Here is a 26276-nt window from a genome sequence, read left to right as displayed (position 1 = left end):
CTAATCTGTATTTTTGCTCTTTTGTTAAATTGGAAAATTTTTAGAACAATCTTAGTCATAGGTTTTTCTTGGGATGATGATTTTGAACTTTGTGTTAAGTTTAAAGTAAATTGATACTAAAGAGTACAGAATAAATAAAATATGTATTAGCTTGTTTAATATCTTGAACTGCATTAATGAATCATTTAATTCAAACAAAATTTGACTTACTTCCTTTAGTGCACTGATTTCGGTCGTCTGAAATTGTGACGTACTTCTCTCCTGGTATTAGAACATCAGGATATTGTGTTCTTGACCATGATTGGATATTGAATGTCACATCTTTAAACATGCAACAACAATGTAAAACAAAATTAAGACAAGAAATCTGAGTCATGTTTTCTTTTTATTACAGTAGTACAAAATTGAAATATAATTGCTCCTTCCCCGACATGGCCTTTAAATCCTCCAGGTAAAATAAAGTTATTTACAAACTGTTTGTTCACAAACTATTAAAGTGTGTGTTTTGAATTTCATTCAACACAGTAGAAAACATCACAACACTAAATATTTTAGACTTAATACTGATATCATATATACACAACAAACCCAATCCTCCTTTTTGCATTTAATGTTTGGCCACTGAAAGAAAATGCAGAAGACGGACAAGAGAGTAATGGTGGTTGTTGTTGTGCAATAGAGAATGTGTGTTGATAAATGTATTTGATATCTTGAAGGCCACCAAATATTCCCATTTCTACACGCTGTACCTTCAACACGTCAACAGTTTGACTCTCTTTCTGAGCTCTAGTCAGCTCCAAACAGACTCTGTGCTGTTTCTCAGATTTTGTCTGGATACACTTATGTTGCAACAACAACGGTATGACTTTTCACAGCCATCTTTTTCTATTATGCTCTGCAACTAACCTTCAGAGCACCTTTCATTTGAGTCTTAGATTACTTTAACAACAAAACGTCAACAGGCAAAATTATAAGACCCAGGAAAACGGTCTGAGATACTTCCCAACACCAGGCAGATATGTTGAAAGTTGCAATCGAGGGTCAGAACGGTACGCATTATGACGACCGGACTTCCTGTTTGCAGCGATGTGGAGACTTAAATCTGGTGAGGTTTCATGTGTACCTGCAGGGGGAGTGAGCAGGGGATCTAGGAGACTGGACAAGGCAGCCATTGAAGCTGGGGGAACTGGTGTAACAGGGCGGGTTGTCGAGTTCAGGAGGAGATTCCACACTGTTGCTGGAGGAGTCATCCAGGGAGGGATCCTGCAAAACAGGACAGCTTCAGACACAAATATATCTTTTTTTTTAATTCTGCAATGATTATTACTGGATCAACAGTCTAAGTAAAACCTTTTAACTCAACTCAGATAACCCTATATACAAATGTTGGTCGCAATTGGCATTGGAGTCTGTAATTGCTTTAGATATTTGTTGTGTTGCAATGATGAGAGGCACCTTCTGCTGCAGAATGTAGAGTGAAGTTACAGCATTTACTCCATTATGCTCAGGCGTTTTTGGAAGCAGGTCATCTGGGGAAAATATTTTTGCACAATTCTTAAAAAGGACTATTTCAGCCTTGTATTAACATTCAAAACACTTGATATAAATTTGTTATTATTATACTGTACCTGTGTGACTGATAGGTGAGTGATGACAGCGGTCATAGACTCTGGAGAGAGACTTTCTAACAGGAGGTTTGGACCTGATGAAAGCAAACATTGAAAGTTAGAATGTTTATTTTATATTAAACTACAGAAATGCCTTTTAAAAATCAGCTCTGCGCTGTCTGTGACACATTTTTGAGCTTATTACCAAATCTTACTTTTTGGAGGGTGTCCAGCAGGCACATACTGTTACCAAGGTGATGAGAAGGAAGATGCCTCCAGTGGAAAGGATGATGTAGAGGGAACTTCTTCCTGAGAGGAAATATAAAATTAAAGACCACTATACTTTTTTTGTTTGTTTAAAAAACCAAAGAGCCAGGAGCACATATCCCTCCAGCTTATAGACATGAGCAGGTGTTGGTGAGCACACCTGAAGCTACTTCAAATAAGAACCTGCTGCAGAAAGAGCGAGCAGCAGGGCAGCAGGACAACAGTGACATTGTGTGAAGAATCTTGAGCTCAAGCTGTGTTTTCTTCCACGCTGACTCAGTGCCAGAGTTTGTAGATTTTGTTGCAGAATTGTTGAGTTGTAGGGTTAAACTAAAAGGTACAGCAACTTCTCCTTTATCCAGTTGTTTTTTGAAAGAAGCTTGAACTCACTTTGTATGTGTGACCACTGCTGTGCTGAAGCTAATGGGGATCCAAATAAACAAACAAACATGTTGCGTAAAAAGTAGGGGTGCAACAATACGTGTATCTGTATCAAACCGTTCGATACAGTGGTCACGGTTCGGTACGCCCTATGAACCGAACAATACGCAATTTTATATTTATTTTATCAATTTCTGACGAGGCGCTCTGTGCTGAAAGTTCAGAGGATCTGCGCTGACTCCTCCGGGCTGCATTGTCGAGCGCAGGTCCACTGAACTGCGCGCTCCTCCCACATTCATTCAGTCCAAGCTGCTCACGTTTGTTTTAACTGTGCTTCATCTGGAAATATATATTTGACCATACGACGGTCTGCTGGGTTCATATGTTCACGTATGTGTGTGTGAGCGCGCGCCCACATGAGAGGGAAGCACGAGTGTCCTCTTTGGTTGCAGAGCAGAGTTGTTCCGTGGTCCTGTAGCTGTGTGCAGCTTTGTTGATAATGATGCTAGACTGGGTGATGTGTTTTTAAAGTACACATATACATTACTTGTGGTCTTATACTGCATGTTGTGTAAGACTTCAGCCTGGTACCAGATAGTGTTTCCCCTGCCTTTATAGTGGGGCGCACCCGCTGGGTCCCGCCCCTTGGAAGTCAAAGCAGAAGTGATTTAAGGTTACCTCTCTCATAGATCAGGTCTATACCTTGTTCTTTAATTTAACAGACTAAATATCCTTATGTTATTTATCTTATTTACATGACGGGATGTCATTTCTGTCTCTAGGCATGGAAAGCATGGAAATTTCTCTTTGTCTGTATTGAAAACGTATCGAACTGTGACAAAAACGCATCGAACCGAACCGAACCGAACCGTGAATTTTGTGTATCGTTGCACCCCTAGTAAAAAGCCTGAAATATTGTGGTGGACAGCACACAACTCAGGTAACCCACATGCTGGTTATGTGAAAGAGATGAGCCCCCTTTTTAAACTGAGACACCGTCCTTTGTATTTTCAACAAACAATTTGATTCCTTTTCAACTTTCAGAAAGGGGGAAGAAAATTGGAGCATAAATCTATGACCTATGGACTTTCTCCTGATACCAACACCTATGTCGCTCTTATTCCGCGCCCATGTTTTTATATCTGTATTAATGTGTAAAAGTCTTGCCAGTAAGTTTAGGGAATAATAAAACATGACTTACTGTAGACAGTCAGTCTCAGAGGCAGACTGGTCACGTTGCCTACAGGATTCTCCACCGTGCAGACGTAGATGTCGTCGTCTGCCATTACCACCCGCGTGATGGTCAAAAGCTTCTGGTCAGGTGACAACACGAACCTTGTCATATTGGTCACTGGTTTTCCCCCTTTGAACCACCTGTATGTAGTCCTGGTTCCATTGTCATGAGAACAGTTGAGGATGACGTTTTGACTGAGCTCTAGTACTGATGAAGACTCCATGTCGATGTAGGGCCTGGATATAGACTCTGGATAAAGGAGATAGTGAAAAAAACTTATCTTTAACCAAGAGTCCATCTAGTGGGTTAAAGATGCTGTATGAGTCATCAAAGGCAAACATGGAGCAATGATATGTTATAAAATTGGGATTGTATTATTCTAACAACATATTTTTCAGGTTAGGACAATACATGCATACTTGTGGGAGCATTTATTTGGTTTTTTATTTTTGTTACCACTGGGCGCTGTGGACAGCCCCAGAGTGCATGTTAGTGCAGCACTAAAAGTTTTATAATGGTGGTGTAACAAAGCATGTACTGATGGTGTGTCTTTTTGTTGGTTTCCAATCTTATTTTGTTTGTTCTTAATTTCAATCGATTGTCATATCCATTGTGAAGCTTTATGGACTGATGTTTATTTTGAGTTCCAATAGAGGGCACTGTCTCATTGGGTAAAAACAAGGAGGAGGACCCATGTGCAGAAAACAAAAGAACAAAACAAAAAAGGTCAAACAAAAACTGACAAAAGTCCAAGAAAGTGAAATCAAAAAAGGTTGAACTGAAAACACTAAAGGGAGCCATGGGAAGTAACAACGAAGAACCCTAGAAGATTGTAAACACGGAGAACACAAGACGATGTAATGACCCAAAAACACCAGGGAGGAAACACAGAGACTAATTAACACTAACAAGCAACAGGTGTGGACACAGGACACAGGTGAAACTAATGAGGGCAATCAAAGTGGAGGTAAACATACAATTGCAGGAAGTAAAATTAAACTGGACACAGAGATAAAGTTCTTTAAAATAAAACAGGAAACACTTCACACACAAGAAATAAAACACAAGTTAAATCTACATCTACAATCAAAGACAGATAAACAGAGACGTTTGGAAACTCAGGCGATTAACAAGAGAGCCACACATACATACCTGATTAAACAAACAAACGTACTCCAACAACATTTCACTTTCTTAACATTATAACACAAAGTGTATCATATTTGATACATCCGTTTTCGAGACCTCTACATTATCAGTGTGATGTATTTTTTCTGAAAAAACCTGATGTATACAATCAGATTCATGCAGAGCACGGATAATCCACCTGGTGTGAGTAATTCATGCACCACAAGGACGTCACTTGAAACATTCAAAATGTCAGCTGTGGATCAGAGACCCACTTGAGGTTTTGCAGGGATATTTTTATCAATGTTGAAAAAGTTTGGATGAAAAAAAACTTTGAAATTGTTCCTGAAACTTAAGAGAATAGTTACTGGATTGATGTAAAACTAATTAATATTTCATGACTTAACTTATAGTCAAACCGTGTTGAAAATGTGTGTATTAAAAGTGATACAGTATATAAGGACATTTATTTAGAGATCTGTCAATCATAATTGTATTAAATTTCATACTTTAAAGCAAAGGAACTGCATTCCTAAAAGCAAAATACAGTCTTTTTATTATTTGAGAACATGTTTAAATGACATAATGAGGTATATTTAGAGTAGAAATTGAGATATTCATAACGTATATCGTGTTTTTATATATTCAACCTGCTGTATCATGATGATTGATGACTGGTTGACTGTTAAAATGGCTCCCAAGTAATTAATTGTCTTTTGCTCATTGATTTCCACTAAAAACTGAACAAATTCAGAGACTTAAATATACAATAAATTTGGTGTTTTTTGCTACAAAATATGTATGACGTTGTCGTGCAATATGGAAAAAAAATCACTTCTAGGTTTGAAATTACTTTGGGAAAAATTTGAAAGGAAACTCAAAGTTTAATCGGCTAAAAATTTTGTTTTTATATGTTTTAGTTTGTTTAAAAGAGAATAAACTTTGCACTAAAATGCCTGATGCATCAAATATGGCACAAATTAAAACTCTTTGAAAATTGCTATTTATTTTTTTATTTTTTTATTTGTGAGAAGGTCCAATAAATATTCCATTTTCAAAGAGTTAAAATTTTCTGAAAATGATTTGATGGTTCAGGTTTTACAGGGATAATCATAACCTCTAATGCAATAACACAACTTTCCTTGTTACTACAGTATCAGCTTATAATGTGACAAGTTTCAAGATGTAACAAAATAAGTACTTGGTCTTGCTTCTTGTAAGTAAAAAAAAAAGTTTCATATTGAAGTGGCTATAACGTGTCTTTTCATAACATGATAATTTTATATGTCTCAATAACATTAAAAAAACATGTAGTTACCATCAACATCACATCTAAAAAAATCTTGTTAAAGCTCAAGAAATATCTTGAGAGGATCATATTTTTTTACATGATATAAACTGGTACATAATTACATGATATAACCTTCCCTGACACTGATCCATTTTACTTTCTTTGTGTGGCGGCCATATTGTGGAGTTTGAAATTTAGTTATTTCATCAGACCTCTTGTTCAGAATCTGTGTTTTAATGTGAATCCAGTCACTAATAATCAGGCTTGAGACTTGAGTTGGACTTACATCCACTTCATGAAGAGGACTATGTTGTGCATGAAACTTGTTCAGACAGAAGAAAAATGTGTGACTGAACCTTTACATTAAGAGTCAGACAATAAAACTTGTCCTCCTACCATCCACTGTGAGAGTGATGCTGGCCTCTCCGGTAAAGGTGTCATCAGTGATGGAGATCTCCACATCATAAGTCCCATCATCAGAGAGTCTCAGGTTATGGAGAAGCAGCGTCCCATTCTCAAACACCAGGATGCGGTCCCGATACTCAGGCCTCAGGGTCCCAATGATGTCGGTTCCAATGGACTGGACAACAGTGACAGACTTTTCCCTCCTGAGCTGCCACTTAATGACCGGCAGGTCGAGGCTGAAACTGGTGTAGCGGACTGACAGCAGGGCTTCCCCGCCCACTGAACCTCTAATGAGAGTGTTGGAGATCGTCATGTTCACGGCCAGCACGCCACCTACAGAGACAAATGTGACAAATTAAGAAACTGTCAGTGGCAAATGTTTACACAAACAGCCAGCTTTACTTGAACCTAATTCTAATGCAACCTTGATACTGTTGTGATTTCCCCATATTGTGTTTGTTTAAGATCCAGTCCCATCTTACAGACAGGACTCAGCCTTACTCAGCTTCATCCACCATGAGCTAACTTAGCTCATGGTGGATTGCATGTTGACACTGTTAAAAATAATAACTAATAAGAGATCTAAATAAATAAAATAAAATGATACAACTACAAACTAGCTTTTCTGTAGACATGTGATATCACAAACAGAGCAGCAAAGAGCAGGTTGTTTGACAACCGTTCAGTTTCTATTAAGTTGTGGAACTAGTTGAGTCGGTGGGGTAATGATGATATGCTGATGACATGCTGTAGTTAATTATAGTAAACTTCTACATCCTGCCTTTATAACTGTAGTACAAAAGCAATATTCCACTCAAGGTCAAGGTATTAGCTCTCAACCTGCAGCCTTGTGCCTATGACAGTCACATCAGTGCTGACGCTCAGCAAAAACATCACTCCATCTTAAGCAGTATTGCTCAAATACCTGCAAATTGCAAAAACTCAGCTGAGCAACGACGGACATCACAGTTTTGTTTTCTGCATTGCTACATAAAGGACACACTACTCTCTGACTAATTGTTTGATATGCATGGCACTGGGCTGCATGGTGGTGCTGTGGGTAGCACTGTTGCCTCAAACCAAGAAAGTTCCTGGTTCCAATCCCCTAGCTGGAGGAGGTGCCTTTTTTTGTGGAGTTTGCATGTTCTTCTCCCAGTGCATGCATGGGTTCTCTCTGGCTGGGTACTCCAGCTTCTTCCCACAGTCCAAAAACATGCACACCAGGTTAATAGGTCACTCTAAATTGCCTGTGTGTGTGTGTGTGTGTGTGTGTGTGTGTGTGTGTGTGTGTGTGTGTGTGTGTGTGTGTGTGTGTGTGTGTGTGTGTGTGTGTGTGTGTGTGTGAATGAATGATTGTCTGTCTCTTCCTGCTTGCCCTGTGATAGGTTGGCGACCTATCACAGGGTGTACTTGCCTTCAGCCCATTGTCAGCTGGGATAGGCTCCAGTCCCCACGACCCAGAACATTATAAGCACCAAGATAATAGATGGATGGATGGCACTGTTTTTAATTACAGTTCTCGTGTGTGTGAGACTAATAGTTGTTTGTTTTCACATGAAGATGTTTGTACATAAGGAGCCAACATATTCTAGCACTAACACAGTCAACCACAAACTATTTACACATTGCCAAAAACTGGGTAGTTAATTGGTTTAGCTTTCAAGCCAGTCCCAAAGATGAGTTATATCTTGACGATAAAAAGTGGTTTTGGTGTTATAAAGTACAGGTACAGATCCTTCAATGAGAGGAATATCTCTGAAGAAGTGGGACCATTTTGTCTTTATTTCTACACAGTGAGAGATACAGTAGTTATGTGAAGGCTAGTGTATGCACCACGCCCCATCACTGCTGTATACTGGAGCCAGCTTGCATGGCACATCCACATTACCATAGCTACAGCTGTCAGTTCTTGGGATAGGCCAGCATGAGCCAACAAAAGCTGGGATTGTTTGTTTAAATTTCCTTCTTGGCAGTTCATGAAAAGAGCACTGGGGGCAATCCAGATGCCATGCTAGCTTTGCAGAAACAGAATAACTCAGTGACTCTGCTGCTAACCGCAACAATAGCAGGACAGTGATGAGACGCAGCTGAAATAACTAAATATCTGAAAACACTGCGTCGTCTGGTATTGGCTGGAGGCACAGTGCTGTATTACTTACAAAGAGTGTCCACAAGACTGTAGAAGCGCCCACACGGCCTGAGCAATTCAACACCCCAACAACAAATACCACCTTTGTGATGTAATATTCAGTCAGAGCTCTGTCAGTTTAAACCTACATTTTCTGAGGACATCATTTATGGTAACGTTGAACATATTAGAATAACATGTATAATACTGACACAAAAGATCTGATCTTATTATAGTGTAACAATCTTTAAACTAGTCTTTTAGTATCTTTAATAAGTTGCATCTTTACAATCACCATCAAGTTTGCATTGTCTTCCACCCCTCAGCTTGAATCGTCAATGCACTTCACTCATACTCATTTATCTATACTTACTAGATGTGGATTAGATTAAAAAATAAGAGGATTAATATGCACAATCTTCTGAGAGGATAATCTCATCCAGAAGGTTGCTGCATTAGTAACTTGCAAAGTTATATCCAAGCTCTGCTTTGAAATGTGTAACATTAAAACAAACAGAGGGAAAACACTTTGCTGATCAGTTCCAATAATATAAACTTTGCATGAACTCTTAGAAATCCTTCAGGCACATTGCATCAACATGCTGGTGAAACATCACACCATTGTTAGGAAAAAACAATGGAATCTATTTAGAACAGCACATTTAAAAGCAAGCACTAAAGTAGAGGATGTTTCTTACCTGAATCAAAGGAACCGACACAAATAAGCAACAAAATCTGGGAAAGTATTCTGGGTTTTGAAGGAGCCTCGATCTCTGCCTTCATTTTGGGTCTCAAGCTTTGTTTTCCTCTCAGACAACCAGCATGATTTGCAACTGGGCAGGACGGAGAACACAGTCAGTCATTCAGACTCTGTTGGGACTGAGTACATGTTGTTCTCAAAAGCCAATATAACAGGACAAAAGTGTGTGTGTGTGTGTGTGTGTGTGTGTGTGTGTGTGTGTGTGTGTGTGTGTGTGTGTGTGTGTGTGTGTGTGTGTGTGTGTGTGTGTGTGTGTGTGTGGATGACCCTTTTATACATTTACTTTCTGTAATTGTTGCAAAAATAATTGAAATGAGGGAGTTTATAATTCAAGGTCATACAGTATTTTCAGATGGATATTTGTCCTCATCACCAATGTAAACAAATCAAAAGCAAGATAAAGCAGACACAAGTGTTGTGAGTCGCTTTTGTTAAGTTTTGAATCTTCCTTCTTTAGTTTTCTCAGTGTTATTCAGTTGACATTTCTTGTGTTGTATTGTATATTGTTATATTTTATTTACCCTTGTGTGTGAAGGTTTCCTGTTTATTTTGTAGTTCTTGATCCCTGTGTGTCTGGTTTAGTTTGACTTCCTGTCCTTTTGTTTTTCCCTCCTCCTTGATCGCCCTCATAAGTTTCACCTGTGTCTAGTCACATAGTGTGTATTAATGCAGCATTTGTGTGGTTTCGGACACAAGGGAAAACCCAGTTTCTGAGTTGGAATCTGCACGTGCACACCCACGCAAGGTGAAACATCTTGTGCACTAATTTGGTGTCCGACTTACCGACGTGACATCATATTCGTCATCAACACGGTGTTTGGTTAAATTAAAGAATTTTTTTGTTAATTATCATATTGCACATCAACCTTTTACTCATTTAACATGTGATATGGTATCACTATTAGTTGTTGTCCACATATAGTTACGTAGAGTCATTAGAAAAGTCATTTATAAACATTAGTAAGGTGTTTAACCGTGAATAACAAGTCAGGTTTAAGTTTAATCTCCAAAGTAAATAAATTGATCCAAAATGAGATTCCTCACTCATGGGATAAAACCAAAGCTGCTTGGGACACAGATGTTGGGGAAACCATTTCAGACAGAACTTGGGGAGATTTAATTCAATGTATACACACTTCATACCTCTGTGTCCAGTTCAAAGTGGTGCACCAGCTTCTCTTCCCAAATGATAAACTCCCAAAGTCTTTTACAAATGTTGACCCAGGGTGTCCCAGAGGTCAGCACTCTTCAGTCTTCCTTGGCCACATGTTCTGGGGTCTCATTTATAAAAGAGTTTATAGAATCCCTACTTAAAGTGTACGTACTCCAAAAACCTGGAACTGGCCAAAAAATTCAGATTTATAAAACCTTTCACAGGCACACCTGTAAGCATTTTCCCTTAATAAATCCCAACCTAGGGGGCGCTGGTGGCCTAGCCATCTAAGTGCCCCACATACAGAGGCTATAGTCCTCGTCACAGAGGTCCCCGGTTCAACTCCCAGCTGCGACCATTTCCTGCATGTCTTCCACAACCCTCTACTCCCACTTTTCCTGCCTCTCTTCAGCTATCCTATCTAATAAAGGCAAAAGTCCAAAATATGAAATAAAATCACAATTTACCTAGAAATGTGTGCATGTGCAAGATCATAGTCCAGCCTTCGTGCACACGCTGTAAACGAGGTGTTACAAGGTCCCTCGGCCCAATGACCACACCAGAGTCCACTGAGAGCGCACCTTTATTCTGCAAACACAAGCACATATCTACCTCTATTGCTTTTTCAAGCGATAACTAAGCAGCCGCATGACAGGAGAGTCCAGCATGCTACTATAGGGAAAAAGGGGAGCAATCAACAGTCTCCACCTTTGTTAATCGCCCTTCCACTGCTCTCACAACCCCTCCCCTACATCTCTTCCCTGCAGCTGAGCCCTCACGCCCACATTCAACCATAGATGGGCAATGCAAAGTACCTCATGAAGATCCGTGCATAGGCTGACTGATTGGAAGTTTTTTTTAATACTACTCAAAAATGGTTGAAATGATTGGAAGTTTTTTTTAATACTCAAAAATGGCAAACGAGAAGAGAACAAAGGAGATACATTTCTCTGAATTGTAAATCAAGGCACCGGTAGGCGAGGTGGAGGCCAGGAAAAGCATCTTTTTTGGAAGTCATGGCACTGAGGTGACTAATAAGAAAAAGTGCAGCGAGTGGCACCAAGTTGTTGCAGAAATCAACTCAGTGAGTGCGATGGAGAGGACGGTACCTGAATTAAAGCAGAAATGGTCCGATTTAAAGGTTGAGGCTAAGAAGAGAATCAATACTGGGGTCTGACTTGGTTGTCCTGCACTGATGAGCAGCACCACTGGAACTCAGGGACCCAGCGAAAATTGGTTCCAAAAAGGCTCAGTGATATATGTCGGCTCGCATCAAGAGAGAGCCGGCTCCCAGTTTTTTCCTTTCGCTGCTTAGCTCTCACAGTGCTCAGCCCCAGCTCTGCTCACAGCAGAACTTTGTTTTGATTGGTCAGCATGGCGGCCATGCGGCCAATCATATGTGAGGATATAGGATACAGGTGATGGAGGGGAGGCAGTGTATCCTGGCTTCATCTGTTCCTTCAGAGAGAGTCTTCTTGAAGACCGGGCAAATACTCACTGAGAGGAGAAATCGGATCAGCCCATCCAAGCTGAGGCATCTGATTTTTCTCAATGCCAACCTGAGGACATTAATAATGTTTGCTTGAGTTTGGTTCCGGTTCTGTTTGCTTGAGTTTGGTTCTGGTTCTGGTTCAGTTTGCTCGAGTTTGGTTCTGGTTATGCTTGCTTGAGTTGGTTCTGTTTCTGTTTACCTGAGATGATTCTGGTTCTGTTTGCTTGAGTTTGGTTCTGGTTTTGGTTCAGTTTGCTTGAGTTCGGTTCTGGTTCGGTTCTGGTTCGGTTCTGGTTCGGTTCTGGTTCGGTTCTGGTATGGTTCTGGTTCAGTTCGGTTCTGGTATGGTTCGGTTCTGGTTCGGTTCTGGTTGGGTTCTGGTTCGGTTTTGGTATGTTCTGGTTCGGTTCGGTTCCGGTTCGGTTCGTGTTCAGTTCTGGTTCGGTTCTGGTTCGGCTCTGGTTCGGTTCTGGTTCAAGTCAGGTTCGGTTCTGGTTCGGTTCTGGTTCGGTTCAGTTCTGGTTCAGTTCTGGTACGGTTCTGGTTCGTTTCTGGTTCGGTTCTGGTTTGATTCTGGTTCTGTTTGCATGAGTTTGGTTCTGGCTTTGTATGATTTAGTTTAGTTCTGGTTCTAAATCTAACCCTAACCCTAATCACAATCATAACCCTAACCCTAACCCTAACCCTAATCCTAACCCTAACCCTAATCCTAACCCTAACCCTAACCCTAAACACAACCCTAACCCTAATCACAACCCTAACCCTAACCCTAATCATAACCCTAACCCTAACCCTAATCATATTTCCTAACCCTAATCACAACCCTAACCCTAATCACAACCCTAACCCTAACCCTAAACACAACCCTAACCCCTGAGTTGGTTTTGGTTCAGTTTGCTTGAGTTCGGTTCTGGTTTGGTTCTGGTATGGTTCTGGTATGGTTCTGGTTCAGTTCTGTTCCGGTTCGATTCTGGTTCGGTTCTGGTACCGTTCTGGTTCGGTTCTGGTTCGGCTTTGGTTCGTGTCTTGTATGGTTCGGTTCGGTTCCGGTTCGGTTCTGGTTCGGTTCTGGTTCAGTTCTGGTACGGTTCTGGTTCGGTTCTGGTTCTGGTTCGGTTCTGGTTTGGTTCTGGTTCAAGTCAGGTTCGGTTCTGGTTCGGTTCGGTTCTGGTTGAGTTTGATTCTGGTTCTGTTTGCATGAGTTTGGTTCTGGCTCTGTATGCTTTAGTTTAGTTCTGGTTCTAAAACTAACCCTAATCCTAACCCTAACCATAATCCTAACCCTAACCCTAATCCTAACCCTAATCCTAACCCTAATCACAATCCTAACCCTAATCATAACCATAATCCTAACCCTAACCCTTACCCTAATCCTAACCCTAATCCTAACCCTAATCCTAACCCGAAACCTAATCACAATCCTAACCCTAATCCTAACCCTAATCCTAACCCGAAACCTAATCACAATCCTAACCCTAATCCTAACCCTAATCCTAACCCCAACCCTAACCCTAACCATAACCCTAACCCTAATCATAACCCTAACCCTAATCACAACCCTAACCCTAACCCTAATCACAACCCTAACCCTAATCATAACCCTAACCCTTATCACAACCCTAACCCTTATCACAACCCTAACCCTAATCATAACCCTAGGATCAGGGTGAGAATGATTTTGTAACAGAATAAATGCACACAATTGGGCAATTATAAGTCTTCTCATAAAAACACTGTACGTAAAAGGGTTTTCAACACAAACCATTAGTTTTTGCAAAGTTAAGGTAAAATATACGGCTACAAAAGATCCTAAATTAAGAGCCGTTCGGGAGTCGAAAGAGCCGGCTCTTCTTTGGGGGCCGAGTCAAAAGAGCCGGCTCTCTGAAAAGAGCCGGACTTCCCATCACTCAAGCACATGCTTACTACCATTTGCACTCTTAGTTGCCCTTGGAACTATTTGTATTGTAAAACGTATCAATGTAAATACTTCAGACCTGTACCATAGTGATAAACAGATAACACTTAAATTTGAATCAAGTAAATACCACTTGTATACTTTAAAACAGAGGGTCATTTCATTCCTTGTGGACTCAACATGACAGCATTTATACTTTTCAAGTAATTGATCTTAAACGCTTTCAGAAAATTAACAGTAGCAAGACTCACGTATCCCTTCGAGCCACCAAATGGTATCATAACAATGGTGTATATGCTGTTTTGTAATGACACAGCACAATTTTATGATTTACTAGAAATGTATTCAAATTATTTCACGGACCCCCCACGCTATGGTTCGCAGACCCCCAGGAGTCCCAGGACCCCACTTTGAGAACAACTGAGCTAGAGTCCGGTAATTGAGCCAAATGTACCGTAAAACATAAACAATATACCCCCGTTTTCTGTGAAGGCATGATTCTGAAGTGAAGGAGAAAAGATGTGAAAAAAGTTGCGCAGTGTTGCTGTCTTTTCCAGCACAGCGTGCACTCAACTTTCAATGAACGGGGATGTGTTTTGTGAATAGGGTCAGGTCAAACGCAGCCATGTTGGAATAATTTTCCAGGACTATATGTGATTTTCCAGGACATTTTACTTTTCTCCCATTTTCCAGGTGTTTTCCAGTACTGGAAAACTGGTCAACTGTTTTCCAGGTTTTCCAGGTTTTCCAGGACGCGTGGGAACCCTGAGAGAGCATGGATCTCGCTCAAACCAAGAGGAGGGGCTATTGGGGTTTGTATTGCAGGGAGACAATCGAAAGTGGTGACCGGAAACGACCATGTAAGGGCATGCAGACAGTCAATGAGAGGACGAGGTCCAGATGAAGTAAAAAATATTGTCGGCTAGAGTGCACGAGCCTAGGCCATTGGGGTGGATGCTATCTGGGTGAAAAAGGGCCGGGCGTTTCCAAAATAGATTAAAATTATCAATGAACTCTACATTGCGTGTGGCACATGCAGATTTGAGCCAGGTATGCACGCTCAGTGTGCGAGTGAAGCAGCCCATGCGGTTATGTGGAGGGATAGGTCCGCTGATAAACACTCTTCTCCCGTGTGAAACAATGGAGTCCAAGAGTTTGTTAAAGTCCTTCTTCAGTAGTTCTGAGGACTGATTAGGGATGTCATTACAGCCGACATGTACCACAACATCCCTGGCCAGAGGCTGTTTCGCCATTATGCTAGGGAGTTTTTCCAGCATGTCGATCACCTTAATTCCGGGAAAGCAAAAGGTGGCACTTGTTTTATGCCTCAGATTCTTCACGATGTTGTCTCCGATGATAAGTGTAGCAGGTGGAGGAGGGGGTAGCGGAGAGTCTTCCACCCGCGAAGGTCTCATAGATTGAGCAGAGCAGTCAGAGCGGCGGCCAGGAGCCCACCGCGGCGCAGGTGTGAAGAGCGGCAAGGATCAGCGGGTCCTGTTCACAGCGAGCAGAGGTTTGACAGGAGGCAGAACTGGTGAGTTGAAGCATCCACGGGAAAGACTGGTAGGCAGACCGGTTGGAAGCTGGGTGTCTGCAGCTAGTGGAGGAAACTCCAGAGAATCCAGGATGCTAAATTTGTTCTCCAGTTGGATATTGAAGTGCGGAGACGCCTGACAGGAGCGTCTCCCTCCTCAGCCACGACCACCGACCTGGGACCAGTGCTCCTGATAGGATGATGGTGTGGAGCTCACCACGGTTTTGGGTCAGGCCCCAAGCCGTGTCCATGGATGATTGGTGGCGGCAGCCAGATAAGGAGCATCAGCAGCAGGTTGGTCAGCAGTGGGGGACAAGGACAAGGCAGCATCGGCCGTGTCGCTTGTGACAGCAAGTAGTTTTCTCGGTTCATTGTGTGTAAACTGTAAACATTAGCACACAGTTTAAACACCTGCACCACCAGGTAACTCAGGATCTCTCCTGCTCTCCAATTTAGCTCTGAAGTTTCTCCTCTTTTTCCTCCAGTGCATTAAATCTCCTTTTCCTCTGTAAAGTCCGGCTCATGAAGGTGTCCATGTGTGTCCACCGAAACATCGGCATGACATCAGCACGGTCAGAATCCCTCATTATTAAGTTTAGTTGAATTTCTATGACTTTGAAGCTACAGTCCTGAACAGCTGATCAGTGTGCTGCAGGCAGAGGAGCATGTCTGTGTTGCATCCGCAAATAATGCAAAAACAAACTTCTTTTTTTTTTCTTTTTTTTTAAACAAAAACAAAAACAAACTGGTTTTCTGATGTGAAGTGAAAATGAAGTGCAGACAAAAATCACAAGTGGAGCGTACACCTAAAATGAGATGAGTGCTCGGGTCATAGTTTTCCAAGACTCAGGTACAGTATGTGAATTGTGAAGGTAATGCCTTTATGCACTTTTGTTCGTTGAGGTATGTTTTGCATTAAGACTCAAAGAAGAAAAAAAGGAGCGGTACAGGAGTGGGAGTCATTCTGAATAAGAATCGGAGTCATTTTACCGGTAGTGGGATGGGACAGGAGTGAAAATCCACTCCCGTGTCACCATCTAAAACAGAGTCACCGGAGTGTACACGTTACAGCTCACATCACAGCCCATTAACAGCTGATAACGGCTAATAACGTCAAAGCTAGTAGCACCATTTTTAAGTTTGTTACTATGTATTAAAACAAAACTCAAACTGCAAACCTTTCTTATCAGAACCTCTATATCTGATGAATTATCGTAGTTTTAACACTTTTTATGCACTATTAAACACACATACTGATACAAATGTGAACAGGAGTCCAACATACCTCCAGCAGAAATATCAAATACTGCGCTAAATCACATCATGCCTAGCACTAACAACTGCGCTAACGTCTGCTGGGATTTTCAAAATAAAATATCACCAAAATAGAAAAACAGTGGTTGTGTCTCAAATTTCACAAGAATTTAACAACTTATTTACACTGTTACATATGCCCTCACTGATCTTTATATAAGGGCAGTCCACATAGCTGGCTACATTTGGACATTTAATTTCAACCAAGCCAAACACTGGCTGCCTCTATGGGTCATACACAACACCATCAGGTGATGCTCCCATCCACTGTGCATCAGGGTGGATGAGGAACCCAGTAGGAAAGTGATTAACCTCCCTTAGTTTGCAGTACTCCTCTACTGCTGGGGGATCAAGGTCAAGCCCCCTTTTTATATCTACAGTCTGATGGCTAGGTCTCAGAAGCCTTCTTGCCAGATTTTCAGCAGAGCTCTGACCCCTGGTGTGACGGATGGCATTGCCTCAACTTGTACCACTCCACACAAGAACTCTGGTCTTTGGTACTGTTCTCAATTTTCTGTGCAGTCTGAAAGGATGTTTCCACGGACTTCAAGTGGAGCTGCTGATGCTCAGTGCACATAAAAGAACAGGTAGAGGGTCCAAGTCTGTAACCATTAAGCGGCAGCTGTGGGGGAGAGGGGGCATCTGCATGTTTACAGGTTTTAGGCATTTTCTTTGTAGGCAAGTGATATGAAAGCACACTTCCTTCTTGCACTTTTCCAAATGCACTGTCAACCAGAGGTACATTTGTGGCTATAGCCATAGTTGATATCAGTGGAGCTACAGTACATCACTCGGAAGGCCTTGGTAGACTTCATCCACCCTCAATGTGGAAAGTTCAGGAAGAGGTGAACTGACTCCCCTATACAAGTTGCTCCTATTAAAAGGACAAGACATACATAAATGAAAAGTTCTCTACCATAAAGCATAAATATAACATATAACATACACATATAATTTCAAAACAATAATAAAATAAATATAATAATAATAACCTGATGCCTTCTACCAGTGTGGCTCGAATCATGAATAACTCGACTTACATCGTTAACTGTTATTTTTGGCAAGTTTTGAAGCGATCGATTAAAAAACGCCATAATTTCCACTTTGCGATACGTTGACCGGAAGTAACTGAGTTGGCTGAGTCAGAATACGGAAGCGAGCGTGCATATAACCTATTGGATTTGATGACTCTTTAACAGTCATCTTCTCTGAGCCTACCACGGATGCATCACTGCCAGCTCCTGGTGTTACAGTCTGAAGAGTGACCCTGTAAACTGGAGACCTTTAGCTAAATGTGTCAGTGATTTTTGAGTTTACATCAGTTGTTGAAACGAGTCCACGTTAATCCATCCTCGTTTAGCTTTTATTGAAATATCAAAATGTCCTCTTCAGATAATTATTAATGATCATCTAAATAATTTTGTGAGGGATGAATCCTGCTGAAAGTGGCCAGTTAACAGCCACATTGAAACAGGTTTTCTACTCATGCTTGTCCCCTTTTAAGTGTTGATACAGTGAATTCATCTGCAATGCAATGAAGCACAATCACAAACGGCACAAGTTGAATCTCCTTCATGCTAACAGACTAACTGTTGTGTCACACACAACCGTGCCTGCCTGTCTGTCTGTCTGCTTCTATTGTGTCATCTTTGTTGAATGGCCTTCATCTTTGTCTTACTGCCCTCTGCTGGTCTGGCAGTGTAGTACAATTGCTTTTTTTCTGCACACATCACTGGCCTGATTTGCATAATCTCCCCAGGACTTCAGGCCTCAGTGGAAACACAGTGAACAATGGACCACAGGGACCTTTTATTTCCGGGTAAAGTAGTTCTGGGGGCTAAAAGACCCCTAGAACTCTAGGTCGAAATGCACCCTAAGAGATCCTCTTCTGAACAAGCTTCAAATGCCTGTAAACCTTTCACCAAAGATGTTACCTGAGGTCAGTGATAGTGTTCAACAGTCTAAATTAGGCAAAACAAAAAACAGTCTTTATGAAATCAAGAAGTTCAGCAGACAGCTTATTCTCTTGTTTGTGTAAATGATAAAACAAATAAAATAGTTTTGTATTTTTGTCATCCTGATGTTTTCTGCCAGTCAGGAGATTCAGAACAGAATGGAAAGATCAGAAGAAAGATGAAGTTGTTAAAATGACTGAACTCTCTTTAAATGAATTGAACTGAAATGTATCTTTAAACGTGGGTAAACTTGTGAATGACATTTCAGATATGATCACCTGTGACTTTAAGACCCTGCATCATCACCAACCACCAATGAGGGAACATGCTACGTTGCTTGGCAACAGAGCCCATACAATCAACAGGTGCTCTCTGGACTTAAAGAAGCCACAGTATAATGTGGTCCCTGCAGATCCAGCAAACATTAGGGTCCATTTAATCCTCATGTTTGGTTTGAGTTGATGGTTTGTTGTTGTTGTCACTCTCTGTGATGGCTGAAGTCATCCTGTGTGAGCCTCTGGAGCTCTACAATCTCCTCAACCAGAGCCGCTGTGTGTCCAGGCTGGCAGAGATCAACTACCTCTGTCTGATAGGTGAGAGATGGCCGGGTTCAGTGATGGTGGTTATTAATGACTGTTACTGCCTGAGTATATGTGACCTATTGATTAGAGTTAGATTTGCATTATTATCCTGTATTATAATTTAATTTAACTTCCAGCAGCAGCTCTCTCACCTGTCTCGTGTCTCTTCTAGATGCTCGGGAAGTCCGAGATTACAGAGTGAGCCACATAGTGACGGCTAGAAATGCCAAAGTGGTACGTATGTTATTGAATTAGCAGTTTTGTGATTCATGTCTGTTTAGTCAGATCCCAACTGATGGGTACAAAAAAAAGTACAGAACATCAACTTTTAAGTGAGCATAAAAGTAAAAAATGTACACTGCCAGTCAAAAGTTTGGAAACACCTTCTCATTCAAGGGTTTGTATTTATTTTAATTATTTGAAACACTGTAGATTAATACCAAAGACATCAAAACTATGAAAGAACATATATAGAATTATTTAATGAACAAAAAAGTGTTAAACAAAGCAGAATATGTTTTATATTTTAGATTCTGTAAAGTAGCCCCCTTTTTCCTTCATGACAGCTTTGCACACTCTTGGTATTCTCTCAGTCTGCTTCATGAAGTGGTCTCCTGGAATGGTTTCTAATTAACTTGAGCCTTGTCAAGTGTTCATTTTGTAGAATGACTTGCCTTCTTAGTGTGTTTGAGACCATCAGTTGTGTTGTTAAGAAGTAGGGTTAGTACACAATGGATAGCCCTATTTGACTACTGTTGTAATCCAGATTATGGCAAAACCAGATTATTTCATAGTTTTTATGTCTTCAGTATTATTCTACAATGTTGAAAATAATTACAATAAATAAAACCATTGAATGAGAAGGTGTGTCCAAACTTTTGACTGGTAGTGTATTTTGATAGAATGTGATGACATATGTGCTTGATAATGAGAAATATCTATCAATTTACAATCTTTATATTGGGGATGTAAGGTCTCTTTGTTGAGAACTTTATTTGCATGATGCTGTGAAGATTCCTTGTCATGTCATCTCTGAGTCATTGTGTCGATTTGGACTCATCATTAGATGTTAGCTATGTGTTGTGTTCTTCATTAAAGTATCCTTGGAGAGGGGAAACGTTAGAATTTCTCCTCTAAATCTAAATAAATAAACAGAGTGAGTGAAATTCAAATTAATACCTCAGTTTCAAGGATTGTTTCATGTGTTTAATATAAACATTTCTGACTCTCCAGGATTCTGAGGATTCATTTCTCCTCCCAGAAGCCATTGAGGTGGACAGTATGCAGCATGTGGTGGTCTATGATGGAAACACCAGCTGTTTAGAGGAGCAAGGTGAGAAAGGGAGTGCTTATGTTTATGTTTAATAGTAAAGGCTAAACCATCTGCTAAACAAAAGTCATCGCGCTCTCTCTCTCTCTCTTAATCTCCCTCTATTTCTCTCTCCAACACGACCTCAGCAGATGTGTGTCTAACATGAGTCTGGTCCTGCTGGAGGTTTCTGCCTGTTAAAGGAAGTTTGTCCTTGCCACTGTAACTTGCTAAATGCTGCAAAGTGCTCTGCTCATGGTGGATTAAGATGAGATCAGAATGAGTCCTGTCTGTAAGATGGGACTGGATCTGATCCTGTCTTGATGTTGGGTTTTTGTTAATAATAGAACATATGATACGGTCTAGACCTGCTCTGTTTGGAGAGAGTCAGCAGATAACGTTTGTTGTGATTTGGTGCTTTATAAGTAAAGATTGATTGAATGAAAAGAGGAGAATAAAACATGTGTAATCCTTCATATATGCATTTTAGCCACATATTGAGGAACTTTATACGTCTGTTGGTCCCTGTGGTTGCAGGCAGAGCAGTCCAATGTGCCCAGATGTTTACTAAAGCTAGCCTCCATCCAGTCAAGATAGTGAGAGGAGGCTTCCAGAGGTTTTCAGCCATGTACAACTTTCTAAGGACTGATAAAATCCTCTACACAGTCATGGTAAGACAAAAACACCTGACCTACAATCATTATACATCTGTGAAGCTAAACCTCCAGGAGACTCAAACATGAAGAAAGGTGAAGGTGTTTAGAGACGGGAAGAAAGATGGCGTGGTCTTCCATTTTTTAGAAAGATGTTCACCATTGAAAACACTATTTACTGCATACATATAAGCTTAAATGTGGACGTTACAGTACATAGCTCATGATAATTAAGAAAGCATTAAATACTGCTTATTAGTCCATATTAGTATTGAATCCAATACTCAGAATGTGATAATTGAAATTTCTCTGTGCAACTTTTTTAAAAATAGAGTTTTTTTGTCATAAAATACTTCAGGTACAGTGTCATGCAGTATACCAGACATCTTATGCAGTACAATTATTATGAGTATCTTTAGTCCCCTAAAAAGGAAACTAGAGTCAAATTTATGCTGATGACAGTTTGATATATTTCTTAATGATCTCAGGAACTGGAGAACCTTAAGACTTATCCAGTAGAGATCATAGCAGGACTGCTGTACATGGGTGACCTGCATCAAAGCATGGACTCCAGCACCCTGAGAGACCTGAAGATCAACGCTGTCATCAGTATCTCAGAAAGTGACACTCTGAAGTAAGTCAGGGCTGGATATCAGGGACTTCATTTGAGAAGATTTTGAATGTCAGGCGTTGTTTTTGTTGAATCTGTTCTTACGTTTGGAATCTTTCAGATCTAGATCCATAAAGGGGATCCAGACCATCCTGAACATCCCCGTGGAAGACTCAGGGGTGTCAGATTTGTACTCGAGCTTTGAAAAGATTTGTAGTTTCATTGGTAAGTCAGGCCGATACGTCACTTCAGAAGCATTTTCAAACATGTTTAGTCTCTATTATGCTATAATCTGGGATTTTAATGCACTTACATTTTAGAACAATTCAACTGTGATTCTGTTTTACCTTAAATCACAAATACATGCATATAATAATAATAATAATAATAATAATAAAATATATAATAATAATAATAATAATAATAATAACAATAATTAATATTATTATTATTATTATTATTATTATTATTATTATTATTATTATTATTATTACAGTTCAGGCTAAAAATTATATGTATTTAATATGCTTTAGTTGCAAAGGCAAGTCATTTTCTATCAACTGCATGTTATGCACAAAATTCCGACATCTATTGTTAACTTTAATGACTATTTTCCAGCGTACCAAATATGTATGATCAACTTCTGCAATTAGATCTATAATAGAGTAAAAGTTTACACATAATTTCTGATAACAGAAACCTCATATTTTTACTTTGTTCTTTTTTAAACCATGCCTTGTAAGGGGACCTTGAGTACTCCAAAAGATGCCTACAATATTTATTATTATTATTATTATTATTATTATTATTATTATTATTATTATTATTTATTTATTTATTTATCTTTTAATTAATTAATTAATTTATTTTTATTATTACTAATTGTTCTAAATGCTGAACCTTTTCCTTTACTTGACAGCAGTGTTGCCAACTTAGCAACTTTGTCGCTAAATTTAGCGAGCTTTCAGACCCCTCTGGAGACTCTTTTTCAAAAACGCACCTAGCAACAAATCTAGTGCCTTTTCCTGTGTTAATGGAGACTTTTGGAGACTGACGTAAAAGCATGTGTCGTTCTTACTCTGCTCAACAAGCAGTGGATGCTGCTGTTAGTCCCTCCCAGCTGCATTCAGAGCAGGAGGCGTTCATCCCTCAGCATCCAGACTGCAAATGTATCACACATGTACGAAGACACCACTGGCTGATCCCGCCTACTGGCTCTTTTTGGTCCCTTTAGATAGTTAATGTTGATTGTATACGATAAACATCTTGAAAATGTTCTGGGTTGAAAAATTTTATGTTTTACTTTGATTTGCTGTAGGCTCCTAAGTGTAGTTATAAACATATTTAGGGTGCTTTGTAACCAATTTTTGTCTCTCCCTCAATGTAACACATCTCACCTACAGCGTCGATTATAATTCCAATTATTCAAATTAAGTGATGACATCATTTAGCGACTTCTAGTGACTTTTGGGACAGCCAATAGTTTCTTTCCTCACTGAGGAGTTGGCAACACTGCTTGACAGTCTTCAAGCTGAACTGAAGTTTATTTGTCATATCATTTGTAATAACAGACAGTTAAACAGTATTTTGCCTCACTAAAACAGGATATAAAACAAACAAGAAATAATTACAACAAAAAATTACATTGTAATATATGCATGTTTTCTTATTAAGAACACACTGCTGCCCAGTAGGTTTAACATTAAAATGATTACATACGTATAGCATAACTTGTACTACAAAAGGTTTATTTGATGTAAAGATTGTATGTACATTTAAGAACATAAACTGTAACAGTAACACTTTTTTTAAGAAAGCGTGAATGTGCTTTGAATACATTTAATGCTCAATGTTTCATAAATGTAGTTCATGCTTCTTGCCTGAATAGTGAAGCGATGGTTTATTAAACTAACCTTCTTCATGGTCATTTCAGATTCACACATCAACATCGGCTCTCGTGTCCTGATAGTTTCCAGGCAGGGCAGAAGCCGCTGCAGCGCTGTGACCATCGCATTTCTCATGCACCACCTCAAATACACACTAGAGGTCAGCGGTTTGGCTGCAATACGTGACATACAATGTAGTCCTACTACTTTAAATGTGATCTTGAGACTGTAGCAATAATTAAACTGTTGAACGCTTTTGTTAAAGAAAAGAATACAGTCTCAACAACTTAACAAGTCTTGGTCAGAAAGTACCTTTTGTTGTTTATAACAGTGGTTCCCAAAGTGGGGGTCGGGACCCCCTGGGGGGTCATGGGACACTGAATGAGGGTCGCAAGATAACTTCTTAAGAAACAATACAAATTTCGAATGATCTAAAATAACGGATTTTATGCATTGTTGTAAAAATATCTACCAAAATTGTACCTAAATTTTAGATAAAACCATGCAAATAGGAAATATCATCAATTTTCTTCTTTTCTTTGTTGCCACACGATCAGAGGAAATGATCCTGCTTCTTGCCTTTAAAATTACAAGGAAATATGTAGGTTATTGGATTGGCCTATTAGTTCTTGCATGCAGCTGTGAGCAACATTTAAACACCAATCTCTGGCACTGTTATTTTGGGGGTTTGTTAAGTTTGGGAAACCCTGATTTAGAATATGAGCTAAATAACTAGATCTAAAGTCAAAAGTTGTCATTTGTACGTCTCTGTCATTGATTCAAGAAACAAGCTGTGTATTTGTTGGGTATTTGCCATAGACTGTAAAAAATATGGACGTAGTATCCGTGACGTCACCCATCTGTTCCTGAGAGCTGTTTTGAAGCCAATCGACGGCAGCAGCCATATTGGTAATGCGGAACTCAACTAGGCAGAGTGTGACGTAGTGTGAGTCTCTTAGCCAATGGCTGTGTGTTCCCGACCGGGAGTCACGTCAGTCATGTCCTTATTTGGGCAAAACTCATAATCTTAATATCTTCTTAACCGTCACGTTAGAAAAAAATTCACCCCCCGTACAGTGTATGCCGTTAGAGAGATTAGCGTTGTAGGGCCAAGCCGTTTTTTGAACCAGGCTGTAAACATGTTTATTAATGCTGCAAAGATCGTCTTTTTCCCATTCATATCTATGTGGTTTCCGGTGTTTCTGCAGCCAGCCTCAAGCGGATTTTCGATCCAGGAGGCTTGGAGGTTCGTGCTCAAATGTAAACCCAACATGAGGCCCAACACGGGGTTCATACGACAGCTGTCTGACTGGGAGCTTCACACCAGGGGAACCAAAGTGACTAAAACCTCTGAAGCTCTTCTTTAACAAGCAGCTTCCACAACAGTGTGACTAGTTTTTATTTCTGACTCTGCACACAATAAAGTCAGCAGTGACATAAAGATAAAGCAAACTGAGCGCTCTACTTTTGTCATTATTATATGTTGCAGTGTTGGACTTGATTTGGGAAACTTTTCCGGACTTATTGATTGACATGTTTGTGTTTTTTTTAAGGAAGCAAACTTATGTTTAAGGTGGGTCTATATCTGTCAGCCAGTTTCTAACAATATCATAGATGACAGTTTGTCCTTTGGGGTTACATAATGTGTGCTCTAAAAATACAGGCCACATGCCAGCTTGTCAGACAATTTATGTTTCCTGGCACTTAAGTTTCAGGGGTCAGGATGCCTTCCATGCAGACATCAGCCAAACAAGCCATGCTCAGAAAATGATCTATTATTACTTCAGAGACCACAGATTAGGAACAGATTGTTTGTGTTTGCATCACAAAATCCTGCTCATGAGAAGAGGGAACTGTGTTTCCTTGCAGGTTAAACTCAGGGCAAAATATTTTCATGTCATAAAAGTGGTTGCTCATAGGCGCTGCGTTTGATTGGCTGATAGGAGGAACCAAAATCACCAACGCAGCATCTGGTTGGATTAACAAGTCTCAAAAAAAGCACGTTCAACGCACGTGACACACGCCGGAATTGTCCTATGTTGGGAAGCTTCCGGTCGTGAGCTGTGATAAAATCTGATCCGTCATATAACCTTAAAAAATAAAAGTACAAAAGTTTTGTTTCTTAACATTGAACTGCATAACAATAACTTCATTAACTTTGTTTGATCACAGCCAGAAAACATTTTATGGAACAACAAAATGTAAAGTTGTAACGCACAAATGAGATGATCAAAATATTTAAAGAAATTAAGATATGACCAAGAGCAACATCTACATTTCATAAACTGCAATTTAACTTCACAATGTATAGTTAAAGTACATTACCGGTCAACAGTTTGGACACACCTTCTCAGTAAATGTTTTTTATTTGATTTAATTATTTTTCAACACTGTCGATTAATACTGAAGACATCAAAACCATGAAATAATCTGGTTTTGCCATAATATGGATTACATTAGGGCTATCCATTGTGTACTAACCCTACCTCTGAACAACACAACTGATGGTCTCAAACACATTAAGAGGGCAAGTCATTCTACAAATGAACTCTTGACAAGGCTCATGTTAATTAGAAACCATTCCAGGAGACCACTTCATGAAGCAGACTGAGAGAATACCAATAGTGTGCAAAGCTGTCATGAAGGAAAAAGGGGTCTACTTTACAGAATCTA

The 26276-nt window shown here is 39.9% G+C and overlaps 2 protein-coding genes across 2 annotated transcripts; one reads left to right on the top strand and one right to left on the bottom strand.

The window, feature by feature from the left end:
- Positions 1–369: 369 nt before the first annotated feature.
- On the bottom strand, positions 370–9619 carry LOC117813033 (hepatocyte cell adhesion molecule-like). The gene is made up of 8 exons (XM_034684080.1): positions 9543–9619; positions 9140–9274; positions 6305–6646; positions 3457–3738; positions 1823–1916; positions 1629–1702; positions 1456–1529; positions 370–1263 (listed from the first exon to the last, which is right to left on the bottom strand). Exons 2-8 carry the CDS (start codon positions 9222–9224, stop codon positions 1114–1116), a joined length of 1101 nt encoding a protein of 366 aa, XP_034539971.1. The 5' UTR covers positions 9225–9274; positions 9543–9619; the 3' UTR covers positions 370–1113.
- A 9269-nt stretch (positions 9620–18888) lies between these two features.
- On the top strand, positions 18889–25059 carry styxl1 (serine/threonine/tyrosine interacting-like 1). The gene is made up of 8 exons (XM_034684083.1): positions 18889–19157; positions 19318–19379; positions 20379–20478; positions 20992–21125; positions 21596–21741; positions 21839–21942; positions 23651–23763; positions 24839–25059. The coding sequence occupies exons 1-8, from the start codon at positions 19055–19057 to the stop codon at positions 24968–24970; spliced, it is 894 nt and encodes a 297-aa protein (XP_034539974.1). The 5' UTR covers positions 18889–19054; the 3' UTR covers positions 24971–25059.
- Positions 25060–26276: the final 1217 nt, after the last annotated feature.

The sequence above is a fragment of the Notolabrus celidotus genome, chromosome 5, assembly GCF_009762535.1.
Source record: "Notolabrus celidotus isolate fNotCel1 chromosome 5, fNotCel1.pri, whole genome shotgun sequence".
NCBI lineage: Eukaryota > Metazoa > Chordata > Actinopteri > Labriformes > Labridae > Notolabrus > Notolabrus celidotus.
Note: the sequence above shows the minus strand (reverse complement) of the source record. Positions and strands in the feature narration are given on the sequence as shown.

Excerpts from the sequence above, each read along its gene's own strand:
- styxl1 (XM_034684083.1), top strand. The coding sequence starts at position 19,055 with ATGGCTGAAGTCATCCTGTGTGAGCCTCTGGAGCTCTACAATCTCCTC. Across the intron at positions 19,158-19,317 it reads CAACTACCTCTGTCTGATAG|ATGCTCGGGAAGTCCGAGAT; the intron begins GTGAGAGATGGC and ends TGTCTCTTCTAG. Across the intron at positions 21,126-21,595 it reads AAATCCTCTACACAGTCATG|GAACTGGAGAACCTTAAGAC; the intron begins GTAAGACAAAAA and ends TAATGATCTCAG.
- LOC117813033 (XM_034684080.1), bottom strand. The coding sequence starts at position 9,224 with ATGAAGGCAGAGATCGAGGCTCCTTCAAAACCCAGAATACTTTCCCAG. Across the intron at positions 3,739-6,304 it reads CATCACTCTCACAGTGGATG|AGTCTATATCCAGGCCCTAC; the intron begins GTAGGAGGACAA and ends TCCTTTATCCAG. Across the intron at positions 1,264-1,455 it reads TCTACATTCTGCAGCAGAAG|GATCCCTCCCTGGATGACTC; the intron begins GTGCCTCTCATC and ends CCTGTTTTGCAG.